The sequence below is a fragment of the Sarcophilus harrisii genome, chromosome 4, assembly GCF_902635505.1.
Source record: "Sarcophilus harrisii chromosome 4, mSarHar1.11, whole genome shotgun sequence".
NCBI lineage: Eukaryota > Metazoa > Chordata > Mammalia > Dasyuromorphia > Dasyuridae > Sarcophilus > Sarcophilus harrisii.
In genome coordinates this window covers 349,434,084-349,459,966 of record NC_045429.1, presented here as the reverse complement: position 1 = coordinate 349,459,966, position 25,883 = coordinate 349,434,084, and the positions used below count along the sequence as shown (strand labels likewise).

General features: G+C 34.8%; 1 protein-coding gene across 7 annotated transcripts in view; it reads left to right on the top strand.

Annotated features, from left to right (window-relative positions):
• HSF5 (heat shock transcription factor 5) overlaps nt 1-25,533 on the top strand; it is a 41,664-nt gene extending 16,131 nt beyond the window's left edge. For 2 of the 7 annotated variants that reach the window (XM_031966490.1, XM_031966484.1), the window contains 5 exons: nt 9,526-9,623; nt 12,107-12,640; nt 14,482-14,659; nt 18,290-18,345; nt 23,145-25,533. In XM_031966490.1, coding sequence (XP_031822350.1) covers nt 9,526-9,623; nt 12,107-12,640; nt 14,482-14,659; nt 18,290-18,345; nt 23,145-23,207 — 929 coding nt within the window. In that variant the 3' untranslated portion in view covers nt 23,208-25,533. Of the gene's footprint in view, nt 1-9,525; nt 9,624-12,106; nt 12,641-14,481; nt 14,660-18,281; nt 18,346-21,884; nt 21,953-23,144 lie in introns of all 7 variants that reach the window. The other 5 variants (XM_031966487.1, XM_031966488.1, XM_031966486.1 and 2 more) reach the window with 5 other exon arrangements.
• The last annotated feature ends 350 nt before the right edge of the window (nt 25,534-25,883 follow it).

The window sequence follows — 25,883 nt, the reverse complement described above, 5'->3', positions numbered from 1 at the left end:
TACTCTTCTTGATTCCTTTCTACTGATTGCTTTAAATAAATGCTAAGAATTTTGATGAAATTCATGGAACTTTTTTTCTTCTTTTTTGAACAAGGCTTTAGATATGGGAAGTTTTACTTGTTGCTTTCAACTTGTTGCATTCAAAATAGGTAGAGGAATTTAATAAATTTTTTTTACTAAAGAATGGCTAATAATTCATCTCTAAAGATGTTGCTATAATTGATGACTTAATCTTGGTGAACTGACTTGTACTCTCATTCGGTAAATGAGAGACCCATCTTATTCATTTAAACTACAATCATACTGGTAACTGTTCCAGGGAATTCAGACCTTTATACTGTCTTAATTGCAAATAGAATGTTTTAAAAAGTTTGCATTAGCAAAACTATCTTTTGCAAATTATTTCCAAAAGGTATAGTTTTTCTATGATAAATGGCTGAAAGCATTTTAGATTGTTTTAGCTGTCTTATTGCTTTGATACTTTGATGGATCTGTGTTCTCATCCATTTTGATACTTTGATGGATCTGTGTTCTCATCCATTTTGATGTTCCTTAAGTGATATATTTCATATCTTGCCCACTTAGTGCTTTTCTTGGCTTCCTGTAAAAAATAATCTTTAAGAGCTCTACCCAAAGCATTGAGGATCTTATTCTAGATAAAGTGTTTGTCATTGAAGCACATAGATGACTCATTTATTTTTTCTTGCTATGTGACTAGTCATTATACTTTTCTGGTTATACACTTGGTATTATTCTTTATATTACTTCCTTTGTATAGTTTTTCTGTGATAGTAGTATATCAGAGCTTACTTATGTCAACCACATGCATCTCTATTGATCTTTCAGGGAACAGTAACTTTAATTATTTGACTATGCTATTTTATGACTTGTAGCTTTATGCAGCATCCCTGGAAGAATGTTAAAAGAAGGGCCTTTATTTTGGGGAGAGGCTTAGGGTTCTTAAAAGCATGAAACAGTTTTCAAAAATGGTAGCAGTTGCTCTCTTCCTCCAGTTCAATTCTGTGTTCATTTTATTGTCCATGCACAGTATCTGTCTCAATATATGTATACTGATGGATCACCTACACCTTATAATCTTGAAAATAGGCATTTTTCATCCTTTTTTTTCTCTGCATGAATATTGTTTTGAGTAATTATGGCTCTCATTTAGCATGTTTTACAATTTCCTAGGCTTGATATAATTCTTACAGTGTCATCAATAAATAGACTCACCATCTACATACTGTTCCATTTGAACGCCAACAAGCACTTTTGAATTAGTATGCATCTACTTTATCCTTTACTTGATTTTAATAATCATAGAATAACCATACAAAGTTGCCGCCTTGTTGATTATGAAAGAGACTTATGTGAATTTGAGACATACACAGAAGACAACTTGCTGGAAGAGAGCTTTTTAATACAGCATTTGGTTGTATAGAAATAGATGCTTTTTATATACTGTAGATAATAAGCATAATGGTATCTTATTTTTATATACCTTTCAGTCAGTTGTTAGAGATTATTTGCAATAAAGTGTCATTTGTAAAAGCCTTGCCCACTCCCCTCCCATAACTTCAACATGAATTTGCATGTAAAATGTCATAAAATATGTCTATGAACAATAGGTATACATTCAAAGTTTTTTGATATTCTTTTAGTCTATTCAATTCAACTGAGATTTATTATAACTATATGCTAGGTACTATCCTGGGTACTAGAGATACAAAGACAAAAGTTACAAAGTTTTTACCTTAAAGAGGTTTTATTCTCCTAGAAGATAACAGCATGTATACAGATACCAAAATATATTAAATACCAAAATATATGTAGTAAATGCATAGTAATTTAGGGGGAATGGGGGGTGAGGGGAAGACGACTAATTGTGATGGGGAGATCAGGAAGCATCTTTTGTAAACAATAGCGTTTGAACTAAAGTTCTTGGAGGGGAACTGAGATGAGTATTCCAGACTTGAGAAAAGCAGATATTGTTCGAGAGCACAAAAATGGGAGGGAGGATATTTAGTATATGGAATAACAAGGAGGCTAATTTGATTTAAATGGAGAATTTATGTGTAATCAGCTTAGAATAGGAGTTCTTAAATTTTCATGTGACATGGATCCCTTTGGCAGTCTGGTGAAGCCTGTGGATTCCTCCTTGGAATAATGTTTTAAATGTATAAGATAAGATATATAAAATTACAAATGGTATTGGATTATAATTATCAGAATTTTTTTTTTAAAGGCCATTTACCCCAGGTTTAAGAAATCCTGTTCTAGAAAGGAAGGTTGTTGCAAAGACATATTTTTTCTCTCAGAGGTTTAATCAGGTTCTTGACCAGGTGAAATGATACTGATCTGTGTTTAGAAATATCAATTTGGCAGCTGTATGGAACAATGGATTTTCTTGGGGAGAAGCTGGATACAAGATGTCTCCTGCAGTAGTTGAGGCAAGATGTAAACACCTGAATTAGGATTGCTGGTATGAATAGAGAAAAAGACAGATGTGAGTGATTTGGAAGGAAATTGACAGTTGTATATGGAGAGTAAGAATGAAAAACTAAATGAATATAGTCTCTTAGGTTGTCAGCCTGGGTGATTGATTGGGAGAATCCCTTGACACATGAAGAATTTAGGTAGGGTTTGGGGAAAAGACATTAAGTTGTTTTGGATATGTTGAGTTTGAGATACCATTACACCATTTAGGCGGTAATATCCAAAAGGTACTTGGAGATGGAAGGACTGGCTTTAGGAAAGAGATGAAAGCTACATAGATAATTTGCGAGTCCTGTTAAATAAAATAATTGAATTCCCACAGTAACTGATGAGATCACCAAGGGAAAGTTAGAGACTAATGGAGGCAGGATTTGTAGAAAATCTTGCAGAGAAGGCCAAAGGAAGGGATAGGCCACACTGGAGGAGAACCAGGAGAGAACACTGTCTTGAAAACCTATCGAGGAGATATTATCCAGGAAGTGATGGTCAACATTGTCAGAAAGATTCAGATTTCAGTAATAATTAAGAATGAGAAAAGCCTATTGAACTTAGGTGCAAAGGAATCATTGGTGACTTAGGGTATTTCCATTAAATGGTGAGGATAGTGAGGGACTAAGAAGCAAATGAGTAGTTTTGGGAAAAAGTATATTTTTTCTAGGAATTTTGATTATGACAGGGAGGAGGACTTTATAATATAGTGTAATACCTTGAATTAAATGAAAAGTTTTATAGGATGGCAGAGATCTGGGCATATTTACAGGTAGCATTGGGAAAAGTTTTATTAAGAAGAAATTATGGAGAGGAAACTTTTGCACTGGAATTGGCATCCAGATGAAGGGCCACTTTGTTGCCAGTGACTGAAAGGAGAAAAGGGAATTGACACAAGGGTAGTAAGTACTAAACTAGAAGAATAGGGAGGAATGGAAAAACTGGAAGTCACTGTGAGTATGAATAACAGGTTTAGGAAGAATTGAGACAGAAGAAATTGAATTGATTAGTCAGAGATAGAAATTCCAAATTTCGTGAATCATGAAAGTGGAATATAGGTATCAATAATGATCAAATTAAGGGCCTGAATATCCCTATGTTTGAGAGTGAAGATAGTATTTATAGAAGTTTAAACAGTAAGACCAGGAAGTTTTGAAGGAATATTGTTAAGTATGTTTAGTTCTCATGGAGAGTTTGAGGTGAAGTCATTATGAGATAGAGGCAAGAGTTTAAAACGTTTTTACTATTGTCTCTTGTTTTTATATTACCTTCCAAAGTGGGATTTGTTAACAAAAGGGATCCCTGAGAACAGGATGGAACAGAACTATATATGAACGTGTGTTAGAATCCTAGTGTTAACTCAATGGAATTGATACAATGCTTATTGGTTCACACATTAGAGCAAATTCTTACAAGGTGTTAAGTCACTAGTATTGATAAAAACAAAGCTTAAATCAACACCTTTGAGAGTTCACACATTAGCTCACACATTAGTTCACACGTTTGGGAGATTTCAGGGTTCAGTATGAGATATCCAAATTCACACCTCCCATAATCCTACTCTCAGAGGAAAAATCAGCCTTTGAGTTTACACCTCTAAAAGAGCATTAAAAAAAACTGAGCTCAGGCAGGAGAGTTCAGTTGAAAAGATTGAGAGGGGAACGTCAGTTGGAGATTGAGAAGCCATGAGTCGGAGTTGAGCTAGAGGCAGAAGCTGGAAGAGCTAAAAGACAAGCTGCAAGAGCTCTTGGAACCAAGGAGGGAGAGAGGCCTGTAAGAAAGTTAACTGGGCCCAAGGAAAGAGATAAGACTTGGAAGGAGAAAATAAATATTTGGATTTTATCAGCTGGTTGCATTTGGGGTGATTATTACTTTGAACTGAAACTAAGGCTGCCTCCAGAAAACCTCCCCAAGAAACCTGCTCCCAGAGAACCATCATATTATAAAAAAGAAGTGAACACCACATTTTGGTGCCCAACGTGGGGCTGACAGGACCCTGATTTCAATGGAAAAGCCTCTGATCCTGATCCAGTGGAAAAGTCTCCTCAACCCAGAAATTAGGGTGAGTACAACAAAGAAATTTTGTTAAAAGTAGAATTTCATCTAAGATAGGACAGATGTTTAGAAAACAGCCTTCTGTTTCTGTTCAAGGAAAATGTTTAGAGAGCATTGTCAAGGTTATGAAAAGCCAAGGTTTGATTATAATTTTGCAGCAGATCACTGAACTTTTAGAAACTGTAAAGTATATATGTCCTTGTTTTCTCTATGGAAAAAGAATTGGATCTAGATGAGTGGAAATTACAATTCTACAATAAAAATGGACTTGACTCAATTTCCAAAGACACACTTAATACATATAATTTAATACAACTGGCTTAAAGAAATTATATAAGTGTTAGCATGAGGAAAGAGAAGAAAGAGCAGGAAGGAGAGGTAGCAACTAAACTAGGTGAAAAGGATGAAGAATCAGATTCACAGCAGGAGAAATTAGATCATTCCTCATCTTATGACCCTCCTCCCCTCAATTAACCCTTCATGGGTAGAGGAATAAGGAGGAGGGGGAGAGGCAGTAATGCAATCAGAGCCACCTATTAAGGAGCCTGTGACAAGATTAGAAAAGGTATTAAGGCAAAAAATGAAGGACAAGATGTATTTGATTTTATAACTGCATATCCTGTCATCAAAGAGCTTGACTCTTCCGGTCAAAAAGGGAGAAGATACACTCCTTTTAATTTGGAAAAAATTAAGGATTTGAAAAAGGGTTGCACTCTTTATGGGGCTACATCATCTTATGTTAAGATGTTACTAGATAATTTGTCTTATGAAATCTTAACCCTGAGTGATTGGAAATTCATAGCTAGGACATGTTTAGAACCTGGACAAAATTTGTTGTGGCTTTTGGAGTTTCATCAATTACATAGGATTCAAGCCCAACAAAATAGGCAAACAGGAGTTAATGTACAAATAGCTTTTGACTGGTGAAGGTCAGTATGGAGAGAATTCAGAACAGACTTATTATCCCATACCCAGTGTATGAGCAAATTTCTAAGGCTGCAATAAAAGCTTGGAGTTCTCTCCCTGGACAGAAAGATGGAGGTAAAGCCTTCACAAAAATAGAGCAAGGTCCCAATGAACCTTTTGCAGATTTTGTGGGACATTTGCAAACAGCTGTAACAAGAACCATTGGAGATAAAGCAGCTACAGAAATAATGACCAAGCATCTGGCTAAGGAAAATGCCAATGAGGTTTGCAAAAGAATTATATGGGAGCTAGACAAAGATGCTCCTTTAGAGGAGATTATAAGGCGCTGTGCCACAGTGGGCACAAATGTTTATTATACCCAAACTATGATGAACATGGGAAGACAGGGTCCCTCTTAGCAAGGGACTTCTAGCGAAACTCCATAGATGCTTTCAGTGTGGAAAAGTTGGATATCTTAGAGCTCAGTGTAGATATGAAGATAGAGTGAGAAGACAGGGTGAGAGAAAACCTAAAACCCCATGTCCAAAATGCAACCTAGACTTTCACTGAATGTAGATTGACACAGGGAAATGAGAGGCAGGGCCCAGCCCCAAGATATCAATTAAAAGACAGGTGGGGCATGAAAGCAGCTGAGGTTACACCCAGAGAGTCTTTAGAACGTCAGGATTCTGTTGTGATCAACCAACAGAAAAGCAATCAGAATTACAGTTGGGGAGAATACAAGTTTTTTAACCCAACAGGGCAGTGTCCAGTGCAAGCAGCTCCAATGTAATTGCCAGTTGATAAGGAGAAATCCGCAAAGTGGTAAATAGAAAGGAATTAGATAAATTAACTGCCTGGGAGAGAGGGTTTGCTTGTATTTTTACAGATGGAGAAGGAATCAGATGGGTGCTAATGAGTCATATTTGCCTTGTCCATCAGAGAGAAACAGAAAAAGAGAAAAACCTCAAAACAAAGGAGAAGATTTAAGAAACATCTGACACTGAAAGAGCATGGCTGACAATGAGACTGTTAAAAGAACTTTAAAATCTTCAGCTTTCAGTTCTTGAAAACCAGCAGGAATCATTGGATTCCTTGAGATGAAAATTTGTTGATGAAACTATTGCAGTACTTCAAAGCATGCAGTAATTATTGGATTCCTGGCACATGAACTAATGGACAATGGATTTCTTTTGGACTATTTCTAGGACTTATGGATATGTATAAATTCTCATGTTGATTCATGTTATTTTTTACATCACTATTAGCCTGTGTTATATTGCTATGTCATTATGTGTAATACCTCCCATATTGAGGGATTTATGTATACCTGTTTCAAGTGAACCCCTTCAGAAACCCACTAATCTGATTTGATTTCTCATTTCCTTTGGTGTTTTCATCTCCCTTCCTGAGATATCAGGGAGGGTGTGACCACCTTCTTTTTATGGTGTTTTCACTTCTTTTTTGAGCAGTTAAGGAAGACGTGATCACCTTTTTGGGGGTTCTCACCTCCATGAAAAGTCAAGGAGATCATGACCACCTATGTTCTAAATCAAAAGAAAGCTGGAGATGTTAGAATCCTGGCGTTTTGGTTCACACATTAGAGCAAATCCTTACAAGGTGTTAAATCACTAGCATTGATAAAAACAATGTAAGTCAACACCTTTGAGAGTTCACACATTAGCTCACACATTAGTTCACACGTTTGGGAGATTTCAGGGTTCAGTATGAGATATCCAAATTCACACTTCCCATAATCCCATCTCAGAGGAAGAGTCAACTTTTGAGTTTACACCTCTGAAAGAGCATAAAAACAGCTGAGTTCAGTCAGGAGAGTTCAGTTGAAAAGATTGAGAGGGGAGCATCAGTTGGAAATTGAGAAGCCATGAGTCGGAGTTGAGCTAGAGGCAGAAGCTGGAAGAGCTAAAAGACAAATTGCAAGAGCTCTTGGAACCAAGGAGGGAGAGAGGCCTCTAAGAAAGCTAACTGGGCCCAAAGAAAGAGATAAGACTTGGAAGGAGAAAATAAATATTTGGATTTTATCAGCTGGCTGCATTTGGGGTGATTATTACTTTGAACTGAAACTAAGGCTGCCTCCAGAAAACCTCCCCAAGAAACCTGCTCCCAGAGAACCATCATATTATAAAAAAGAAAACAATACAAAAGTGGGTGATAGTGGTTGAGAATGAGAATAATTGCCTTTTTTTTTTTTTTTTTTTTTGTAATAAGATCTGTGATATTTTTCTCCAAGAATGTCATATGCTCCCTTGCTCACCACCATTTCCTCTTTTGGTTACCTAAAGATTCAATCCCTCAATATTTTCTGTGCTGTTCGCTTTTTAAAATACCACTTCATTATAAAGCATATCCTAAGTTATGGTGTTAGAATCTAAATGTTGCTCCACTAACTTTGATAAAAAAAATTTTTGTTATAAAAGTATGTATGAATCTTTTCCATTTTTAATGTTTCATGGTTACCATCTCTCTGGAAGATGGAATGTTTGATTAGAGATGTTTTTCTTTTGGTGATCTTGTTATGCAAATTGATATCAGCTAAACTTTGATAGAAAATAGCAATAGTCTGTTGATGTCCATTCCTCCAGCTATTTCCCATTTTTGGAGTGTCATTAATTTGTTTAAAGAGGTCAAGTTGGAATTATTTTGTACACCTTTTCCCCCCTCATTTTTATTCTAATTTAGTATTGCTATTGATCTTTATTCTAACAGACTGGTACTCTGAATATACATAGTTAACTTCACAGTGTCTCTGACATCAGCAACAAGTCATTTCCTATTTAACATTAATTTTCATTTTCTTCTGATGTTATTTAGTGTTCTTTGTATCCTTGTTGCCTTTCTCTTTTACTGAAGAAAGTATTCATGATAAATGTATAAGTGTGGCTTATATTTACAGCTCTTTAGTCTCTCCCATTTCTTAATCCTGAATAATGTTTTTCAACATATTTTTCACTACCCTTCCCAATTTCTATTTTTGTGTTGAAGACATGGATTATTAAAATATGTGGCAATTCTCATTTGGAGGGATTTATTGAATTTGTCATAGAAATTTTTTTGCTCTGCAAATTGTTCATTTTTATAGTAGCCTTGGTAGCTTTTTTGCAAATGTTTACCATAAAGATTTCAATGGCTGCTGACTAATGACCAATAACAATGATGATTATTGTTGTACTAGACACAAAGTAAAGACATCTCCTTTAACTCTCCATTATTTACTTCTTCAGTAAGAAGCTGTGAGCTCTTCTTTTATATTACAGCAGGTTTTCCCTTCTGAATATAATTCATTTTCTGTAGTGGTGTCTATTTATTCATCTTTGGACAAAGATGTCCTAGTTGAGACCCAGCAACCATTGATTTAATGTTAAAAGATGATCTAAAAAAACTTTTATTATTCATGTCCTCTGCTCTAACCCCTTTTTAGATCTTTGTGCTACTATTACTTCAAAAGTGCCTACACACCAGCCTTGAAATCATTTTATATTTTTCTGTGTTTGGTGGCTACAGTCAAAGAATTCATTACCAAGTAGCCAATATACTGGTGATGAATTTTTCCATACCTAACTAAAGTGGTCTTTAGAAAGCAGATGTTATTTGTTGGTAAGGCCCAATCAAAGCTTTTCTGACATATTTAGAACCTTCTAGAGCTTGGCTTCATTATGATAGCCTTTGAGAATCCAGATCAGCTCCATAGTATGATAAGATTTCTGCATAGGATTTTGTGGAGGCTTTTTTAATAACTCCCTAAAATGTTTGCAATTGATAAAACAAGGCTTTCTACATTGGAATCATTCTAACAGAACAAAATCTCTTCCAATGGGAATATAGTTTTTTAAAGATAATAGCAAATAAAATGGTCATGTTAAAAATATTCAGGTGTGGCTTTTTAGAAACCAGGTCTAAACTATTTATGATAAACAATATCAGTGAAAAGGACTAAATGTTATGTTAAAAACAACCCAATACAATTAAACCTTTGGTATTTCACAGCAAAATTGAAAGAAGAGTACTGTTACTTAATAGAGGCTGACTATGGTTGATGTATTCCCTGTGTTTGTATTATAGCAGTACTACAGTGTTGCTCCCCATCTACCCACATGGATGCCCTAAGTAGCTGTGTCAGTCCCACTGCCTCTTCCTATGCACACTGCAATTATTTCCAGGTGAGTGCCTTAAGATAACAAATTTTCTCTGTGATTTATGACTGGTGGGAAATTTTGCATTGGACTTGTGATTTCATTGGCAATATTTCTTCCAATGAGAAATCTTCCTCTCCCAATATAGACAAGCACTTACTTTTAAAGATATTTGGTGCATTGGGAGATTAAAAGCTTCTTGTCTATGGTCAGTCAGTATGTCAGAAAGAGGACTTGAAATCAGGTCTTCTTTATTAAAAGTCAGGTTCTTTATTCATTCTGCCATATTATCACTGGGAATTCATAGGATAATAGAATTTTGAGCTGAAGGGATTTTAGATTTCTTGTAGTCCACCATCTCCCTTCCTTTTTTACAAATAAAAGAAATAATTCATGAAAGGATGTAATTTGCCCAAGGTCATGTGAATAATATTTGTATCACACACCCTATCTCTTCTGATCCCAAATTCTGTGGTCTTTATAAAATACAACCAGAAAAAAAGTTTTATCAATGTTAAATATTCAAAATTGAATACATTTAGAATTTATAATATTTTAAGAATCTTTTTTTTAAGAAGTTTTTTTTTTTTTAATCATTGATGGTATTTATTGTTGTTTATTCATGTCTGACTCTTTGTGACCCCTTTTGTCATTTTCCTGGTAAAGATACTGGAACGTTTTGCCATTTCTGTCTCCAGCTTATTTTACAGATGAGGAACTGAGGATAGCAGGGTGTGAAGTAACTTACTAAAGTCACATAGTAAGTGTCTGAGGCCAGATTTGAACACAGGAAGATGAGTCTTCTTGGCTTCAGGCCCAACACTGTTCCTTCTAAATGCCCTAATAGGGCAGCTAGAATATACATCTAGAACATCATCTTCTGTACCCTAATAATATATGTATAATTTGTGAATTATTATGGCCAAAAAATTCGTCATTGAGGAGCCAGCCTAATGATTAGTATTTCTGAACTTAGGCAATTCTTTTCCTTTTCTTTCTAGGTTACTAGAAGTTTCTTCTTGAAGTTTGTTTAGGACCTGCCAAAGCTTATGCTTTATTGACATAGCCCTTATTTAAGAATCCAGGATCATCTCCATGTAATAATAAAACATTATATTGGGATTTTAGTGGAGAATAATTTGTTTGCAAATTTTAAAATATAAAATTAAATCCATAATTATAGAATACTTTTAATTTCATTAATGAAATCAAATATCAGAATAAACTTGTGATCCGTCTAAGTCACCATATTAAATATATAATCAATGATGATAAATCCTAAAGCAACAAAATGTGTAGAAAGATCTAAACAATGAAAAATGATCCTTATTGCTTTAAAACTGAGTATTCTAGGTGTCAATTAAAAAACACAATTAATGTATGATTTTAAAATGTTACTCTGTTATTTCTAGTAGAATCCCAAAGCCAGTTATTTTCCCTATATACATTCATCTACTTATTGAGCGCCTATATACAAAGAACTGGTATTTTCAGATTTCTTTTACTTTAAAGATCAGTATGTTCTTTTTCACAAACAACTATATAACCTCAGTTCTTTTCATCTTTTCTTCAAAATGAGTTATCTATATATTTCTACCATGTTTAACATATACTTTCCATCTAGAGAAGGGTGTGGGGGAAAGGGAGGGAAATTGAAACATAGGGTTTTGCAAGGGCTAATGTTAAAGAATTGTCCATGCATATGTTTTGAAAAATAAAAAGCTTTAATTTAAAAAAAAAAGACAAAGTGAGTTATCTAATTCAGTGGCAATGGGATTAAGATTTTAGGTATAACTTCACAGCAAATTACTACACAGGAATACTTCATTATCTTGCTTCAGATAACTATTTCTCTTTAGGTAAAGTGGACACATGTCTAATTTCAGTGAATTAGTAAGCTTAAAATCTTGTGGTACCCATATTCCTGAAATGATAGATAGATAGATAGAAAGTAATATTTCTTGACTTTTTTTCATGGTAATAGAATTACTTGATGGTAATGACTACTTGTGCTAGAGTTCATACTGATAAATATATAGTTTCAGTTCAATTCAACAAGCATTTTTATTTTGTAACTACATGTACCAGATACTGTGCTAGATGTGTAGAATAGAAAGACAGTTCTTACTCTCAGGAAACTTAGTTTGATCCATTAGACTAATCTCCATGAGAACAAGGCTTCTTTGTATCCCTGATCCTTAGTACAGTATATGCTATATATACACACACACACACAAACAAACATATATATATATATATATATATATATGTATACATACACTGCACACACTAGTACAGTACTAATACACATATACACATTAGTACACATGTGGTAGAAAAATTCTATTTTACTATGTATGAAGACATTTTCATTGCTAAATAGATCTAAAATTGCCCAGTAAACCTTAGTATATTTCTATTTCATAGTTGTCATCTTAACTGTTTGCTTATTATTAATTTTTCTGGTGATATATTTTATTTTTCTATTGAAATTTATTCCATTTTCCCAGAATCCTCCAATGCAGTCTTCCTATCCTGTTGAATTTCTGCCATCTAACTGGCCGTGTGGTGCTACTGATGAAAATAAGAAAACTGAAGTAAACTTGGAAGCTGTCTTTCAAATTGTAGATGAGCTGCATTCATCCCCTAAACTGGAGATGGTAAAGGTAGAGCCTGTAGAAAACCAGGGGCCAACTTCCCAGTCTAACAGGGGTCAGCATATCCTGGCAAATCCAAGTAATAGCAATGCATCTTCCACGAGTCAGACTAGCCAACTGGAGCCACTTACTCCAGTAGGTTCAGATATTACATCATTTGTGGTTGGAACAGAACAAGCAATTACCTGCTCTCTGCCACAGTCACCCGAATATATCTATACCATCCACACTGCTCAGCCTGTTGAAAATACCACTGCAATAACAGTCCAGGAACCTGCCGGAGCCATCCAACAAGCTCATGTAAAACTGAAGGAACAGCTGAGTCATAATCCATCTCCATCATCAGTAGTATTTGTACAGGAGGGGCTACCGTTCAGTGCACATCAGGTAAGAGGTTAAAAAGAAAACCAAATAAAATCCAGTAAAGGTCATAGAAATTGAATGAGTTCAACTGAATCTTTGTTTTTATCTGAAGTGGCCTGTTGGTAAGAAACTATTCAGGTTTTGCTTATGTATAAGATGAGTTTCTTTATCCTTCAAAACCACCATATCATACTGATTCTCCAACTGTTATTTTCATTGTGATCAACTAGAATGTACCAGGAATTTGCTTTGGGAACTTATTTGAGCTAGAGTTGGTTAGCTGCTTCCTCTAGATTCTGTTGTGTTTTTGTCCAGATTTGCAACATAGGTACATTGCCTTGATGGCATCTTTGTAACTATTTTACCACTTAGATCTAGCCTTTGTAAAACATGTCATTGATATCTCCTGTACAAAAGCTTTGTTGAAAGCATCCCAAGGAACTTGCTCCTATTTTTAACTTGGATGGAATGTGGATTTCTAGCTGTTCCGCGATTTCTGATGTGATATCACTCACTGTTCAGTTATTTTCCACTTTGAGTTGTACTTTATAATTTTATCTAATTCCCTTATATCCAAGTTACAGAAAATAACTTTAGACTATGTAAATAAGCACAAGTAGCCCTCTGTATACTATATCAATAGTAATTTTTCAGGATAATAATTTGCAGAAGTTATTCATAGGTTTTACTGTGCCCCAGACAAGGTTTTATTCTTGGTGGATTACCATAGAACTTAACTGGCTACCTTCAATATATTATGAATAGTTAGGCATATCAGATTGTATTTTCCCATCTTATTTATTTTTCTATTGAATTGGAAATTTTGAGGGGCGACCACTGACTGAGGGATTATCTTTATTGGTTCTAAGCTATGACCATAAAACCAAGAAACTTTAGTTTTCCAGAGTTGGTAAGAACAATTGATCCAGTGGTAATGTATCAAGATGAAAATATCTTTTTTTGTAACTTAATTTCTACTTTGTGTTGTGTACCAGATCTGGTTCTTGAAAACTTAAATCTGTAGTTTTTGCTGGGGATTCCCAAGAGAACAATTTAGCAACTCTTTTCAGTTCTCTTCTAATTTTAGTTCCACATTCTTTTTAGATTCTGTCCCTTCTAAGTGTCTTTGAGTGTGGAGAGTTGGGCCCCAGAGTATTCTGTATTTGAAGTATATTGTAAATTTGATAGACCAAAAGTGAGATCCAGAAATGTGACCTGTTAGATATCTTCCTGTGCTATATTTTCCTTTTTCAAATAAGCTAGTAGAAAGGGCCGGTCAAGTTGTATTGTTAGCTTTTAGATCCCTGCCCCAAAGTTTTGGCTTTCCTGATTTATAACTACATTCCTGCCCAAAATTGCAATTACTTTAGTAAACAGGGTTTTTTGAATATTATAATTTCTGAAAGCTACATGCTTAATAGAAGATTAGCATTTTTTCTCACTGTTTATAGCTGCTATGCTTGGCAGTTACTTTGATTTCATTTTGTAATTTAGCTTTGAAATAAAATTGTAGAGATATAGTGGGTGTACTTTATAGAAAATTGGAGAATTTAACTTAGTGACTTAGTTTGCCAAGGATTACTGGATACCTTGAGAGATCCACTCTTATCAATTTTAAGCAAATCTCTTATTTCTTTATACACTTCATAAATGATACATCTATTTTTATCCCACTGAATATACAGATAGCTCCATTCATAAAAAATGAAACTTGCTTAGGGATGAAGAACTACTTTATAAGCATACTTCTTGGGGTCATGAACCTGAAGTAGAATTTCCCTGATAAAAGAAGTAAAATCAAAATAAATCCATATAATGCCTACATAGGGAAAGGCTCAGAGTAATGAGTGGGTTTGATGTTTTAGGTGGATGCCAGTATAAAGTGCCAGACCAATCCACCTGAGAATATCCTGCCTTCAGAGCAGATGGGATTCCTTATTTCAGATATGGGGCCAGCCAGCAAACCTAGTAAAGATACAGGTTCATCCACCCCAGCCAGATACAGAGAGCGAAGAAGCAGCTCACAACAGGGCAAGTCCCCTGGTAAGGATCATTTCTTAAAAGTTTTCAACACTTCTCATAATCAACAACTCAGGAATAAAATTGTCAAGAAGTGAAATGAAATGAATGAATGAGCTTCTTTCTGGGTCTTCAGCTTTATTTACTATTCAGGACTGCACAGTGCCCATGACATTGACATTATTCATGATTGTTATTTAAGAAACTATTTTTTTATTGGTTGTCCCTGAAAGGTAGGTTGGAATTATTTTCTTCATTTTGTAGGTATTTAGTAAATTTGAAAAATTGAAGGATTCCCCTCCCCCCCCCAAAAAAAAAAGAAAGAAAAAGACAAGAAAGTCTGAAGGAATTATGATTACATAGTGTAGGGAAAGACCAAGCTAAAGGGGTAACTTAATTATTCTCTTCAGGTAACCGAATGTTATTGCAGGAAGTAGTTGTTTTCTAGTCTCAGGAGGAGGAGGAAATGGTTTTAAATTTCAGAATGAGAACCAATTGGACATTAAGGATAATATCCTGATTAAAGGGGTTATATGAAGTGTGATTATAATGTAATGAGACAGATATTGTCAGTATAGAAGTAAATGAAGGTTCATAACAGGAATATTGCTCAGTTTCAGTACAATAGTTTCAGGGTTGGTTAATTTTACACTGACCATTGTAATAAATAATAGTAGATACTTCCATAAAAAGAATTGTAGAGCAAAGAAAGTGAAATTTTTCATGAAATTAACTCTGCAAATAAAGCATGACATTAAAAGAAAATGAGAATTACAAAAGTTTAAAATTATAGGGATAGTATCTTTCATGAAGTGATTGTCTACCCATAGGATTGATGAAAATATCGAAAAGGTCAAAGGATTTTGTTCATTCCAATTTAATTGAGAATAATGAGATAAACTTGATTGAAGAAACATTGTCTGAAAGACATCTGAACATGTCGCAAATTGTTCTCATGGTTATGCCACACATTTTAAATGATGAGCAGAAATAGCAAAGACTTTATATATTTTGTCTCGTTTCCTTTTAAAGATAAAAAAATGTTTCAGAGCAAAGTAATACTTTTGAAGCATTTTCTGTTTGAAATTATGAAAAATTTTAGCGATTGTGTATAATGTAAAAGGAGTGGGTTGTATTGTAATTCTTTGATTGGCTTCTTTGCCATGATAGTGCTTTTTGTTCACATTGTATATACTTTCTGTGAAAGAGCTTTTGAGCACAAACCTCATTGTCCATTTATTTGGATCTTGAAATATAATTATAATAAATTTAATTTTAGGGGATTAATTGATGAACATATGTTGGCCACTTTTAATATATATTAAAATGTATGACCACAGCTCTGAAGGTAGTTCCAACAAGATTTTAAACAATAACAGTATCATTGGAATAAGTAACAATAACCTCTCAAGTTCCTATGGTGAAAGGCAAAGCATGCATTCATTCAATGTGTAAATTATACTACAGTGTGTTTTTAAAATCTCAGTGCTTTATAACCATACTTCATAAATCATTTTAATATGAAACTAAAGATTTAATCCAGAAACTAAAAATAAGGGAAAAGGATAGAACTTTTTTTGATTTTAGCTCAGCCTAGAAGCAGGGGAATGGGTTAGGTGATCTCATAATTTCCAATCTTTGGATTCCATATTAAGAGTTCTCACGTGAACCTTGAAGATCATGTACTGGAAATGATGAAGTACAGAATCCAAACTATCTTTAAAGACAGTTTATAGTGTTTATGTAGTATGACTTAAAGGCCTCAAAATTATAGGAACTTTGAATTTTAAAATTTAATATTTTTATACTGTTATATTCATGGGAGGAATAATTAGCAAATTTCTTAATTATCCTGATTTTTAAGCATCTTGTTAAGTCTTTAAATTGCCTTGTGCCTTAGAGGCATTGGGAGATAAAATTCTTGACTGGCTTTGAGTATGAAATTATCTGTTAAATTCAAATGTACATATAAAATCTAAACTTGGTTTTATTTATTAGTGACCAAGGGAGGATCTGCCCTATAATTAAGGCTGATGAATTGCTTAAATACCTTTTGAAATTGAAGCATAAGTCAAAAGTAGAATTCATTAATTTGCTAATTGTTCTTCCTTTGCCGAAGCTTAGCCCGACAGTTGATCTACACAGCATAGCTATATGAAGGTTTTGTGGCTTTAAGAGTCTTTTATTAATAACCAGGTTCAGTGCAAGATTTGGATACCTCCCATTGCTTTTTTTGGCTTTAAGAGGACTACTCAACTGATTTTTTTCCAGTCTAATTATCTCATCTTTACTGATTTTTGCCTTAAAAAAAAAAAAAAACACACCAAAAAACCTACAGCATTTTTTAAAAAGCAGTCATTGAATTGACTACTGAAAGGTAAGATGAGCACTGGGGGCTCCCTCTGAGGTGATTAGGTTTCATTTAATGAGTATTTATTGAATACCTACTATGTACTTAGCCCAGTACTAAGTGAAGTAGGAATACAGAACAAATGCTATTGAGGGATTGTCTAGTACAAACAGGAACTATGCCTGGATATTCCCTTTCCCGGAGAATAAAAATGAGGTCCAGAAACCACTCCCTGCCCCCTGTTACTATGTTCTGATCCTGAAAACTGAGAAGTCTATCAGTTCATTCCCAACTCTGTTGCCTTCTCTTTTATAGCCTCATAGAAACAAGAAGCAACCTTACTTCAAGAGAGTATTATCATCTCTCTTACTTGTACCCAGAGTAGATCAGGGTAGAAGGATAGGTATGATAGAAAAAACCCTCTTAGAGATTCTAGCTGAAAACTTAAGTGTATTATGTTTGTTAACAGCTAATTTGAATATTTCACACTAGCAACCTTATATCTTTTTGGTCATTGTCAGAATTAAACCAGTCTAGAGAAAGCATAACCTTCTGTGAAGGAAAAATTGATGTTTCAATTTGAAAAAAGATCAACATATAAATTATCTGCAATGGCTAGTATAGTATATTGTAAATATATATACTTGTAAATTCCATTGATTATAATTATACTACTATCCGTAGAGTAACTTTTAGGTCTTAATCTGACATAGTTAAAGATTTTTTTATTCCTCCCTCCCCCTTTTTTTGTCCACAACAAAATTACATTGATTTAGCCCTTTAAACCAATGTTAAATGTTGTATATGTGCAAATTTGTATATTCAAGTTGAAAGCCCCAGCTATTTTGTTTCAAATAGGTGCCCAACCTACTCTCAGTGCTTCTGGCTATGTACATAGTGCTTGGAGTTGTTGAATCAGAGTTTAATGGTGAAGAGAATAACATTATGACATCTCATTATGAGTCTCATTCATATAGCACATCTGAAACCTGTATTTCCTTAGCATCTCAGATAGTCTAACTCCTATCACAGTACCCAATCTTTCTTTGGAGCCTGGTTGGGGCAATTTTCTTCTGAGTAAGAGGGTAACATATCTTTAGAATAGAAGCTTTTCAGGAAGCTATTTTTCTGAATGACCTGAGGGAAGGTGGTGTTATTGTAATGGCAGTTTATTCACTTTCTGTGAGTAGTAGTATGCTTATATATGACCCTGTGCTATTTTAGGTGAGTTTTCAAGGTTATTGTTTGACTATATCCTTTCCTATTCTCATTATACTCTATTTTCCTGACTTGGAGGGGAAAAGATGTACCAGAAGATTTAAGTCCCAGCTCTCCAAATTGGACAGTTTTCTTTAATAAGGTACAAATTGTGGATCCCTTTGGTGAAGCAAAATGGGTTAGTGGCTAGTAAACTAGAAGTTGGGAAACATGGGTTCAAATCCCAGTTCTGTCACTCATTTGCTGTAATACTTGGTCATGTCTATTAACTTTCTGTATCTCAGTTTGGCTATATTTAATATTGGGACAATAGCTTCCCTAAACTTGACCTACTTTGCATGGATGTTGTTAATATGTCTTTAAAGACTTTTGGAGGAAAAACATTGTATGAATACATGATGTAGTCATTGATACCATCCAGAATCACAACCATTTATGAGTAGAAGCATTACCAAAATTTGACTTTTGATTTCAGTATTGGGAAAAATTCAGATATAGCCATTAATACATACATATACTTGACCTAAATAATATGTCTACAATGCCAAGAAAACAAAAAGTCAGATCACAAAGTTGGGGATACCAATTTGAATACAGTGTTATGTGTATGTATATATGTGTATATGTTTATACATATACGTTATATATCTCCTTTTATGTTTCAGAATATGTTATTAGCAGTATTATGAATAATAAATGAGTTGTAGACAGAGCAGTGGCTCTGGGGTTTTTTCCCCCAGATATACAAGTCTTATCTTGACCCTTAGTAAATAGCGAATACTTTCCTAAAGTGATTGCTCTGGTCAGATTCACATTTAACGGTTTGGTGCTGTAGGAGGACCCAGGAGCAAGAGTTGAAAAGTTATTGGCCTCAAGAGGGCAGCAATACTTTAGTACCTCTTCCTCTGACTGGGTGAGGCTGGCGGGGTGCCATCTTCTTTCACCTCAGTTCCTTCTTGTGCTGGATGGGAGGAACTGGTTCTTCTTAGTGGTCTCATCTGAGTAAAGACTTCAACATATAATTTCTTTGTTGGCATTTCTTTTTTTTTCCCCCTTTGTCCCATAATCCTTGATCTATATAAAATCTTTCTCACTCAACTATTTCTTGTTGAAGATGATTCTCTTGGATTTGGAAGGGACATTAAAGGTTTCTTTATTCTTTTGAAAAAAAATTTTGTAGAATGATTTTGAGTAGTTCACCTATTTCGATTACATTAAAATGGTATTAAAATGTGTGTGGAATTAGAATATTTCTACTTTCTCTTTATGTTTTGTAAAAACATTCATTTTATAATCCCTTTTCCTAAAGTAATTGTTTATGGTTATTTTCTTGTGAGATCTTTTGTGGTTATTTGTTGCTATGTTGTATCCCTCTTCTGTTTAGGCTATTTTAGTCTGTGGAAGTCAGGGCCTATACTTCTCAAAAAAGGGTAATTTTTCCTTCTTCATCTTTGCTATCTGTTCCTGTTTTTCTATTTTAGAAGAAAAAGGTAACTGTTTTTAGTATTTTTTTGTATGAATTTATAGAATTAAGGCTTTTGAGGGAGCTACTATCTACGCTTTATTGATCATGTTATTTAGTGAACTTATAGAAGGCTCTTCCCTTAGGTTTGGATCTTTACAACTCTGACCATCTGTGACCAGAACAACCCTTTGGAAAGAATCTCACTCAGAGAGTGAGGAAAACTCAAATTAGAATGAGATTCAGAATATTAGTGGGTAACTACATGTTTATACCTTTTTAGAAACTGAGGCCCTAAAGTTTATTGTTGAGAAGAGTGAAGTGTAATCTTCCTAAAGCTATGGCCAAAACATCATCAGTCATTGGTAAGGAGCTCAAATCATTCAGAAGATTTCAGCTATCATTGTAACAGTGCTTGTATTTGTGAGTAAAATGAAGGCTTGGACTAGATCATGAAACCTTTCATTTTCAGCATTCTGTTAAGTCTATGATTATATAATGTCAGTACCATTGGCATTACTTAATATTCTAATACTCTGTTGAGCATTAGTATATTATTGCATTTTAAAATTTAACAGACTATTTCAGCAACTAAAATGCTTTGAATATTTGTTGCTTCTCCATTCATGTTGGTCTATCTTGTCCTTGCTTTAATCTCCCATAGAATCATAGCAACTTAGAACTGGAAGAAACGCTAGTGCTCACTTAGTTAAACCCCTTCATTTTGCAAATGGAAAATTCCTTAGTCTGCAGAATGACTTGTCTCAAATCATACAGCGCTCCTAATTCCAAGTTCAGTGCTTTTTATCTATTTCACTATGCTGCTTCCTTGTGTCTTCTTGAACCCCTCCCCCCCCCCCAATCTTGTTTAAGGTAAGGCACTTCAAGTTAGGCAATTTTGCAAGATTCAAAAGTTAATAGGCATTTATTTATTAAATGCCTACTATATGCTAGAAATTTTGAGATGTTTTGTGAGAAGTAATGTCACTAATAAACAGGTATCATCAGCATGTATTATACATAGAAGAACACTGAATATACATTATTCCTCCAATTTTATCCAGAATTTATTGAGGACTTACTACTATGTGCATGCTATAAAAGATAGATATATGTAATGTAGTTTCTGTCCTCAAATTTTGACATGTTCATTGTAAGAAAACATGGAATGAATTCAGAAAACCAAGAAATTGAGAAAATTAAACAACAACATTTTGCTTCAGCATAACTTCAGCTACTTGGACTGTACTCAAATATGCAATTTACGGCTTGAATGGAAACTATGCAGCTTCATTTTCCATTGGAATTTTTGATTTCATAGACAGAGAAAACTGAACGTCAAAGGCAAAGCCCAGTTTATTCTTTAAAGAAAGGAATTCCTGTTTTGTGGTTTTGGGATTATGGATGAAATTTCATTAAGCTAATGGTCAGAATATCCCCAGAGCTATATATTATTAGAAGGATGCTGTTAATATTCCAATGCAAGACCTTTCATCTTACTGACCAACTTAACTGTGTCACCTAAACTCTTCTGTGACAAACATGCATATTTTTCTTCTGAGTGTATCTAAAAATATTCACTTGGTGTAACACCAGCTAGACTATTTCATATATTCATAGGTTTCCTTGGGCTCCCAAACTTCTTCATTGACAGTTTCATCAAGAAACAGACATTATTGTAATAAAACTCTCATTTCTGGATTACTTTCTACCTGCTATGGGAGCTATATGCTAAAGAACCACTTCAAGCACTTCAAGCCCCATTCATTAGAGCTAGTAGTACTTTATAACTATAAAGTTTCTGATCCACTTTTCATGAACTCTGCATTTGTATGCATAGTCTTTACCTTTGTTAAACTTTCCTTCTCTGACTCTGCCTTCAAAGCAGTACTTCTTTTGGGGCATAAAGTGACCCAGGTGACCTTTTCTTTTAAATTTCTCTAGTGTATTATATCACAGTGTTAATCCTTATCTCTTGGACAAGGAACTGAGGTAGTTAGAGAATGACCATTGGCTCTCAGACATTTCAAGAAGAGCAACATTTGACTTTGATTCTTAACTAGATAGTACTTGGGTCCTTCCTTCTCAGTTTTCTACTTCCTAGGAATGTGGTGAAGGTTATTTTGACATATCTATTATTTACTTTGAGCTACTTGAAGAAAGATGTTATGTGAATACAAGATATTGTTGTTACCATTATTATTATTGTTATTATTTAGGATGTATTGAAGTCACCCATAAGTGGTAAATTGATGACTCGTTCCCCTTCTGCAAGATGCTGTTGTGGGTAAGTAGATTGTTCTCTAAGGGTAGCTAAGACTGAACCTGACAAGAAGATGAGCATCAGACCATAGGGACCCACCTTATGCCAGATGTGCTATTTAAATGCACCCTAGAGTCCTGCCAAAGGTGGAAGCAAAATTCTATTTTTAATCAGTTTGCTTGCTAACATGTTTCCTGAGAACACATTACCATTCTAATGAGACTGTACTTCACAAACTTAGTATCAAAAAAGCCCTTTGTTTTGGTCGGTCGTAAATTATAAAGACCTCAGGTAGTCTTTCTCAGTAGACTTGAGTTTATTAGGACAAGTTGTGAAGCAGAGAAAGTTTCTACAACTTTATCCATGTGGTAAACTGGTAGGACTAAATCTTGGTGGGGCAAGAATGTGTTACTGGTCATAGTGCCCAATCTCTGCTCAGTTTCTGCTCATACTTCTTGATAGATTTTTCCAAATGTGTCACTCCTATAAAATGGTCATGATTTGGCTTTGTGTTATGAAACCAGTTCCTGGGCTGAGAGCTTTCTGTTGTATGCTCAGTGCCCCTTAATGCCTGGCTATACAGTCCTTCTGCTTTACTTTGCTCCAGTCTTCATGCGTCATCCTTTTTCAATTGCCTCTATAAAAGATCCACTTTCTCTTTTAAAGACAATGTAAATAAGCCTTCCCTGTAGCTCTTAAATGTCCACAAGTGGGGATCTTTTGAAGGCAGTTTGTCTTCGAAGAACTAGTAACTATCACACCCTTCTCTTTTTCTAGCATCAAGGAAATAATTCATTTGTGGGGGCCTATTCCACACTGAACCCTATGTTGCTTTCTGTTACCACTTCTCATTCATAAGAAGGTAGCTGAGGTGAAAGAGTCTTGTCCACATCATCAAAAGGAGAGGTATTTTAAACTCTGATGGTCCCTTTTGGCCAACAGGTTGCTTAGTAGTGTTTATGTCCTCCAGGGCTGTAGGGTCTCCCCATTATTGAGAATCTGATGGAGCAATATAATTTTTGGAGAGCCAGTCTTACAGGTAAGACATTTCGTTTTGATTCTGTACATACCCATCCCCTCATACTCCCCATAAAAGTACAGATGCAGAATGTCTCATTCTTCTTATCTTAAGAATATCATTCTGTACAGAACTGAGAGTTGGGCTTTGTGCTGACTAAGTGGCAGAAAGTGAGTTATCATTCTTCTCTCTTTTTAGATCTCCATCTGCTGGTGGATGTGGCTTGCAAGCAGGAGCACTTTCCAAAGGAGGAAGAATTAAAAGAGTGAGGAATGGATGACAAATGTGACATTGTGCACTAGCTGTCGGCTAGTTTCCTGGAGTCAGGCTGGCCTTGCACATGACACACAGTTGGGATTTTTTTCAGTTGTGTTAAGAAAAAATATTTTTTTTGTTCTTTGTGAATTTTATTGGGAATTGGTCACTTTGGTATTTACTACATCTGTTCAGTTCAAATTCTTTGCTTTGACAAGCTATAAAATATCTAGTGGTCAAATTATTTAGCTACCCAGATCCCGTACAAATGGAAAGCCCTGGCTGTCTGTTACAATCAGGAAGCCTCTAAAAACTGCCTACAACCATGGTACTGGAGAACATTATTTTTTTGGGGGGTGCCGATTTGTCATCTTGCTACTCCAGTTTGCTGTGAACTGTAGTCAGCATAACTCCACTGAGGAGTTCAGTCTGTTTCAAGTCACAGTGTGGCCTTTTTAAAGAGGATTGTGTGAGAAACAAAGGCATGTAAGGTCACGAGATCACAGGTCTGAAATGGGTCAGGGATTCCAGGGAAGCAGCTCTGGGAAAGAGCTAATTTTCTAAGTGATTAACCAGGAAATGCTCTTACTTCCTAACCCAGAATTCTGTTTCAACAGCAAGGCGTCCGGACCTAGGACCATCCATCACACTTAACAGCCGCTGATTCCTTTACATTAATGGAAGCTTTCTTCCATTTTCATATTTTCCTTTGATTTTAATGATATATTATCATAAATGGTAAGAAAAATGGTTCCTGTAATATACTACTTATTTAGATGTCTTCTAAAGAAAAGAATTTAACTTGTTTAATATATTATTGTATTTATAAATGCTAGTAGATTTAAGGGTTTAATGGCTATGTATTTGTATTAATATTGAAAGATAGAAGGATAAAGGATGCATGTTGTAATATTTCTATTCTGATGGGAGATTGTACAGTATGTGAGCAAAGCAGCATTGATATGTAACACAATACTTTGACTGCTTATTCAGATATATATGTGTATGTGTGTGTATATATATTATATATATATGTATATACATATATACATATATATATATAAAATATATATATGGTAAATCTTAATCTTTATCTGTAGAAAAAACCATACCCAAACTTTGAGTCACTGGAGAGAACTGGTTGGCAGTTATTTAGCAGAAGCTATGCTTCCTATATTTTTTCTAGTTTATATCTTGGTTTCATCTTCTAAGAAAGTTCTGGGTGGTGGGACAGACTATTGTTTTAACCCTCTTCAGGGTTCTGAACTTGAGCGGTTGGATTATGGGGATAGTTTGGAGGTTTATCTCCTTAGGAGACATATTCTTGGCTGTTCATTTTCTGTGATTTAACTCCCATAAAACAAAACTCCCTCAAATACCATCTCATGACTGCTAGAAGCTTTCAGATTTCAAACCTTTAAAATAGGCTAGACCTACCTTCTTGAATTATGCCTCAGTTTGTCTAGTGAGTACCTGAAAACATGAAACTCATTAAAAACAAAAGGTACAGAATGACATGGCAGGTGCATTCTGCCAGCTATGTGGGTGTCCTGAACTAATTTCTGAGATCCCATTGTTTACAAGTGTTGATTACAAACCTTGGAACTGTTATGGAAACTAAGCTTTCTGGAAAAGGATCAACTCCACAGTGACTTCAGTCAGTCCAGCTGTGAAAGTAGGTCCTTAAGGGTGAACTACCCATCTAATCGGGCTAGTAGGTATCCATGTGATGGGCATTTGCTCTTGTTGGCAAAGCTCAAAGGAAAAATGAGTTGTTGAAGTCCCATCCAGTTTGCCTTACTTATAAAAAGAGACCCCATTGGCAAATAAAGGAACTTTGCTTTTTTTTTTTTTTTTTTTTTTTTTTTTTTTTTTTTTTTTTTTTTTTTTTTTTTTGGTATGTTGCAAAGCTGATATTACTGTACAGGTCATGCTCCTTCCCTTAATCTTGCTTTCTTAGATCTGTACATTGAAAGAGGTGATATCTTTTTGGAAACATGAGCCAAGCAGGAGCCTTGGCATAGATTTAGATTTGGTGGTTTTAAAAGGCTTAATTAAGGAAATGCCATTATCAGCTTTCCGAATTTTTTATATATGAATACAACAAAGGCCGAGGAGCTGGATCTCCTGCCATACTCACATGCATGGTACTTATCATCTAAAGCTATCCTTATTGATTTGGGGAAAATGGCAAAAGATAAAATAGTCTCTGCATGAACTAGCCAGTAGTACATGGCACATGCTAACAAGGCTCCTGACTTGCACCTCAGTATTTCAGCACCTTATGCACTGATGTATTTCAGTCAACAATAAAGTGAGTGTTCCAACTAGACAGATTGTCTTTTTGTTTTCTTATCATGGTGATGTATACTTAGATTTTTTTTTCTATATAAAATTATCATGATGTACATAATCATAATAGGAATGTCAGAAGGGAATGTACTTTTAAAAGTAAATTTCTTCTTAAAAACTGACATGTAAAGATTACCCCATTTGTATTTGAACAGAGGTTGAATACTTAATACTTCATCTGATCTCCATGTTAAAGTACTTCAGTGTAGTGTCATGAGAGCCTGAAGAGTATTCTAAAATTTTGGCTGAATTTTTAGTCAGCCATCTTACTTGATAATTCTTATTGTTACCCTCTATTTCTTTGTTAACTTTAGCATAGCATATTGTTTT